Source organism: Nicotiana sylvestris, chromosome 11 (assembly GCF_000393655.2).
Source record: "Nicotiana sylvestris chromosome 11, ASM39365v2, whole genome shotgun sequence".
Taxonomy (NCBI): Eukaryota; Viridiplantae; Streptophyta; class Magnoliopsida; order Solanales; family Solanaceae; genus Nicotiana; species Nicotiana sylvestris.
The window spans coordinates 89,497,302-89,503,635 of NC_091067.1; the positions used below are offsets into that span (position 1 = coordinate 89,497,302).

Consider the following 6,334-nt stretch of genomic DNA (forward strand, 5'->3'; position numbering starts at 1 on the left):
AACAGCTTGAAGATAGTAAATAGGTAGTAAAGGAAATGATAGTCCATGCGCTAATGCTATCAGTAAAACCCCAACCTGAAGGAGTTGTAAAGCATTGCATGGAATTATCCTATAGGTTAAAAAACTTAGGACCACCCCATATACTCCTGTGTAAAAATAAGTTGAATATTGTATCTATCCAAATTGTTTTCTTCCCTTTTAAGACTAATTCGCTTAATTTAAGTTCGACTGGGACCCACCGTTGTGGACCTCGAGGGGTGCCTAACTCCTTCCCCTCAAGGTAATTTTGAGCCCTTACCCGATCTCTGGTGACACAAACTGGTTATATGAGTTAATTGCTCTAGGTACCCTAACGCACCTTAATCCGTTAGTGGCGATTCTTTCAAATCCAATTCTCTACCCTCATGGAAAGGGGTTGTCCTAGAAAATGTCGAAACCCGATTTTGCGAGAAAAAGGGGGAGCGACACCTACCACATGCCAATTCATGATAACTTCAGATATTTTATTACAATGGTTTATGATTATATTAGGTCCACCTGGACCCACCTATTAACCAGCAAAAGTAATGCACTGCATGTCATCGAAATTTTTGTATCAATGATTGAAAACCAATTCAACACCACTATCAAATCTATAAGGTCAGACAATAGTCTAGCGTTTAACAATACAGAGGCAAATCAGTTTTTTCTTCCTAAAGGGATCATCCACCAAAAGACATGTCCTTATACACCACAACAAAATGGTATAGTAGAAAGAAAGTATAAGTACTTGTTAGAAACTGCCAGAGCCTTTTTATTTCAGTCAAAATTGCCTAAGATATTGGGGTGAATGCATCCTATGTGCAACCTATGTAAAAATAGACTGCCATCTTTTCATTTCAAGGTCAAGTCACCATATGAACTACTATACAACAGAAAACCTACTTACTCTAATATGAGGAGTTTTGGTTGCTTGTGCTATCCTACAGTGCCCAAGGTCCACAAAGATAAATTTGAACCTAGAACCACACCTCATGTCTTTGTTAGATATCCTTTTGGGGTAAAAAGGGTACAAAGTACTCAGTCTGGCCACTAAGAAAACACATGTATCCAGAGATATAGTGTTTAATGAAAATGTCTTTCCTTTCAGTATGTCCCGGGATACTGTTTCCTTCCCTTTTCTTCTCAAATCCATTCCTTTTATGGATCATATGTCTAGTGACACTGAGCAGACTCAAACTAGTGAGCCAAATGATCAAGGGGTTTCAGATGTCACACATCCAGATCTGCCATCTAATCCATCTCCCTCACCACACTCTCACAACACTGTAGATTCACCTGTTCCAGAAAACTTACCAAATAATTCACCAATAAGCTCTATAAGAAATACTTCACCTGAGCATGTTTTGAAATCAAGACAAATTCATAGAACACACAAAGTTCCCACATACTTGAAGGATTATGTTCATAAATTACCCCAGCTTAAACCAAATATCAGTGAGCACAATACCAATGACCAAACCAATGCACCCTTTTTTCTTAATGCCTTATTTTCTCTTCACCATCATATACCTGTTGAGGATCTAAGCCAGGATATTCAGTACCTTGTGAGAAGTATTTGTAGTGATAAAGAGTCTCCTTCATATGAAGAAGCAACTATGAACCTACCTGGCAAGCAGCCATGACACAAGAATTTGAAGCATTGCATGCCAACAACACCTGGGGCTAGTACCACCACTAGTTGGGAAATAAGTCATAGGGTGTAAGTGGGTGTATAAAGTGAAATATATAGCAGATGGTAGCATATAGAGGCTTAAGGCTAGGTTAGTGGTAAAGAGCTATACCCAGAAAGCTGGAATTGATTACACAGAAACATTCAGCCCTGTGGTGAAAATAACAACAGTAAGACCCTCATAGATGCTGCAGTTAAGAAAGGCTAGGACATATTTCAGTTAGATGTGAATAATGTTTTTCTTCATGGGGACCTCCATGAAGAGGTATATATGTAAGTGACACAAGGCTTAGTAGTAGACAGTGGAAATCTGGTATGTAAACTCAAGAAGTCGTTGTATGATCTTAAGCAAGCAAGTAGACAGTGGTATGCCAAATTAAGTAAAACACTGTGTTGTAAATGATACACTCATTCTATGTATGATTACTCACTTTTCTACAAGAAGATATCTAAGTCAACAACATATGTGGCAGTATATGTAGATGATGTGATCTTGATAGGAACAAATAAAAAGGAGATAGAGGAGCTGAAGGCATTCCTACATGACAGCTTCAAGATCAAAGACTTGGGAAAACTACATTATTTTCTGGGGCTAGAGATACTCTATAAGGCTGATGGAGTTGTAATCTCACAAAGAAAGTTTGTGCTTGATCTGCTAAAGAAGTACAACTATATGGTTTACAGTAGCCTTCCTCACCACTTGATCCAATGGTGAAGTTGAAAGCTAAAGAGGGCACTACATTAACTAATCCTACCTATTATAGGAAACTCATTAGAAAGTTGAACTTTCTCACCAACACAAGGATGGACATAGCTTAGAGTGTACAACACCTTAGCCAATTCATTCAAGATCCAAGAGAACCCCACTTGAAAGTAACTTTTCACTTACTCAGATACTTGAAGGGTGATCCCACCATGGGGATCTTCATGTCACATGATCCAAAATGTAATGTCAAAGCTTATTATGACTCTGGTTGGTCTTTCTGCCTAGACTCAAGGAAGTCAGTGAGTGGATACATAATTCTATTAGGAAATAGCCCTGTGTGCTGGAAATCCAACAAGCAGGAGACTATTTCACTATCATCAGCAGAGGCAGAGAACAGGGCACTCAGCAAAGTAGTAGGGGAGTTGGTGTGGCTATGCAGATTACTTGAAGAGCTTACGATTGTCACACCTCCTTTTTCTACCCCGAAAGGGAGTATAAGAGGAGTTTTTCTAATTAAATTGATAGTCAAAATGGGATTAATTATTTGATTCAGAGTCGCCACTTGGGATAATTTAAGGTATCCCAAGTCACTGGTTTAAAATCCCGAATCGAGGAAGTTGACTCTTATTTATGGTCTGCAAATACAGAAATCTGGGTAAGGAGTTCTGTTAGCCCGGGAGAAGGTATTAGGCATTCCCGAATTTCGTGGTTTTAGCACGATCGCTTTAATCATACGTGGCTTAATTAATTTGTTTAACTACGTGTTTTAAAACCTATATACATTTTTACCTTTTACCGCTTTCATTTGAAACAAATCACGCGTATGTATATTCATTTTGTTTGGCGTGTCAAGAATCATGTCACACGTACGTGTATACAATTAATCACACTTTTGTTAATTATGATTGTTGAGTCCAAAGTTGCGCGAAAGCATACCTTGGATTTAATTTTGGAAATCGTGGTTATGTCACGTGAACGTGTACATAATCACGATAATAAATTCAAAACGTGCCTAAAGCACTCTAACAGTGTTCATTATTCCTCCTATATTTTGAGATTATTATTTTTGCTTTGCACTCTACATCTCAGTTAAAGCAGTGCATTCCATGCCTTTCATTTCAAGGTAGCTTCGTATAAACTTGACTTGAATGACATTCCCCAATTGATCAAGTGCAGCTCTAAGAACAGACTCCTTGGCTAAAGGCGAAAGGTTGTCTATATTTATCGTACGTTTCACTTTATCCTCAAGAGCAGCATACTCTTCTGTTAAAGCTTGCATGAGAAGTAGAAAGTAAATTTCCCCAAAAAATACAAGCAATTCACTAGCACCAGTTGGAAGGAAATTGGAGAAGCCCCAATAATTCTCCACAGACTCTTTCAGTTTGTCTAAGTGCTAATTCAATAGGAAGATTGCTCCTATTCTTATTCCTTGTCAAAAAAGAAACAATTACAATTTTTCCATCTATCCGATTAAAAGCATTTGTTCAAAAACCAAGACTAGACGAGATACATCACAATCGAAATAAAACTAGTTAAAACAATTTAAATGAAAACTAAGACATGCTTGTCACACCTCCTTTTACCTACACCCCGTAAGGAATGTATATAAGGGAGTTTTTTCAATTAAAGTACAATCGAAACAGGATTTATTGTTAAAAGATTCAGAGTCGCCACTTGGGAGATTTATGGTGTCCCAAGTCACTTGTTGAATCCCGAATCGAGGAAACGCTTGACTCTGTTTAATAGTCCGCGAGCCAGAAATCCGAGTAAGGAATTCTGTTAACCAGGGACAAGGTGTTAGGAATTCCCGAGTTCCGTGGTTCTAGCACGGTCGCTTAACTGTTATATTCGGCTTAATTATCTGATTTTAATCATTTATGAACCTATGTACCGATTTTAACTTTTTAACCGCTTTTATTCAATTTTTAAAGAAGATTAAAAGTCGTTTAAAACACGTCTTTGGATTGCGCCACATGAAATGCACCCGCAATCCTAAACATATTTTATTCAATATTTTAAAATTTGATTTGGGTCACATGAAATGCACACCCGAGTTTAAGAAGGTAATATTATTAAAATACGTGCCTGAAGCAACTAGAGCTTTTGCGGCTTTGCGAGGGCCATGGAAAATTCGCTAAATGGCACTCCTCGAATTCTAAGGATTAAAATATCAACTAAGCGGGGGCCACGCATTTTAAGATTTTGTTTGGCGTGGCGCGCCTCGGTTCCACTTTTAAAGAACATTCAGAACTAAACTCTTGAGGGCCGAAACTATATTCTACTCAATATGGCGCATCTCATGACTTAACCAGCGAAATCTAATTAACTAAGGGGGAAAAATTATCACTACTTTGGACTGAAAATTTGGACCAACTTTGGACTAACAGGACGACGCGAGAGAGAACGAAAGGATGGCATGATGATTAGAAAATAATGCGAAAGAGCCTTGTGCTCAAACAACTGGCTCTATGTATGAAGAAAGGTGGTTGGTCTTCATTATAGCCCAACATGAGCCCAGACCGTTGGAGAGCGTTGAGGAGTGCTGGACTCGATGTCGAGTCCCCGAGCACGCGGGATATCAGATTATGGAGGAACGGACATGATCCCAATTTTATTAGTAAAAGGGAATATCACGCAAGCAGACTTGGGCTGGCCTTAATTTCATCAATTGGGTCAATATTAGGCCCAAGTCTAAAACCCTCCTTTATGCACAATTAGCTACTTGTAATTCCATTAAAACACTTCACGAAACATGGAATGGAGTTAACCTTCTACTTCTGTATCTCAATTATTCGAGCACATGATGACTAACTAACCATTACGAAATTGCAATACCATTTCCAGCTAAAATGCCCAATGCACAATTAATCACTTACAATTTAATTAAGAAACGATATGAAACGTGAAATGAGATAACATTCCGAGTTTGCAAACAACAAATCCTACTTGAACATACCCGCAATCAACGACAAAGTAAAGTGGTATTTGCTTCTATTCCCAAAGTATTCTGAACTATTCCCTTCCCTTCAAACATGACCTCAATACCCCACTTAACCAAAAATACATTCAGCTGACCCATAGCATTATCCTGACACAACTAACATGATATCCAAAACTTAAATGAACTACATATTAGATCCTTTAGTTGTCACATGTTCCACCCAAGTCTGAATCACTCTAGAGCTTTTATATCCAAACAAAATTCAATTTCAGCCTTTGAAACAGGCTAACAACAGCTTCAATTAAGATTCCGAGCAAAAGAATACAAGATATAACCAAACTTGGTTAGACCTACTGTTAATCAAACATTTGTAATAGTCCAGAATCATGATAAAGTTCAGTTATACAATACCAAGCCTTTAACTATGAGACATTTAATAGGAAATTGAATCTCTTGCTAATTCTAAACCAAATTCAACCCTCAAAAGATACTATCACCAAAAGGAGAACATGCACCAATAACTCGTGATTCTAAAGAAAAATAAAGCTACATTACGACAAAGAACAGGTTGATGTTAAGCTCCCAATCTCCAGATTTCCATATCAAACTTGAAACAAGTTTTACATTAGGCAGAATTAAAGAATATATACCTGGAAATTGAAAAGGAAAAAGAGGTGAAGAAGCAGTAGATAACAGCAGTATCAATGCAACAATGACCTCATAGCAGCTTGAAACCCAGAAAAACCAAAAACCAAACCATCTCCCAACCCAGGTGCAAGATGTGAGACTTTTAGAGATTTTAAATAATGAAGAAGACCAGAAATCCCCAGTTGATACACAATTTGATCAGTTTTTATCAAAGAAATATGTTGGAAATCAGTGCAGTTTCAAAATTCTCAGCCATTTTTGTTTTCTCAGAATTTTTTAATCTCTTTCAAGTCTCTTCTGTCTGCCTTGAAAGGCAAGATAGAGATTC

General features: G+C 37.7%; 1 protein-coding gene across 1 annotated transcript; it reads left to right on the forward strand.

The window, feature by feature from the left end:
* The first annotated feature begins 2,126 nt into the window (after positions 1–2,126).
* Positions 2,127–2,426, forward strand: LOC138881310 (uncharacterized mitochondrial protein AtMg00810-like). The gene has a single exon (XM_070161523.1). The coding sequence runs from the start codon at positions 2,127–2,129 to the stop codon at positions 2,424–2,426; it is 300 nt and encodes a 99-aa protein (XP_070017624.1).
* The last annotated feature ends 3,908 nt before the right edge of the window (positions 2,427–6,334 follow it).

Coding starts and splice junctions, on each gene's coding strand:
- LOC138881310 (XM_070161523.1), top strand. CDS start 2,127: ATGTATGATTACTCACTTTTCTACAAGAAGATATCTAAGTCAACAACA.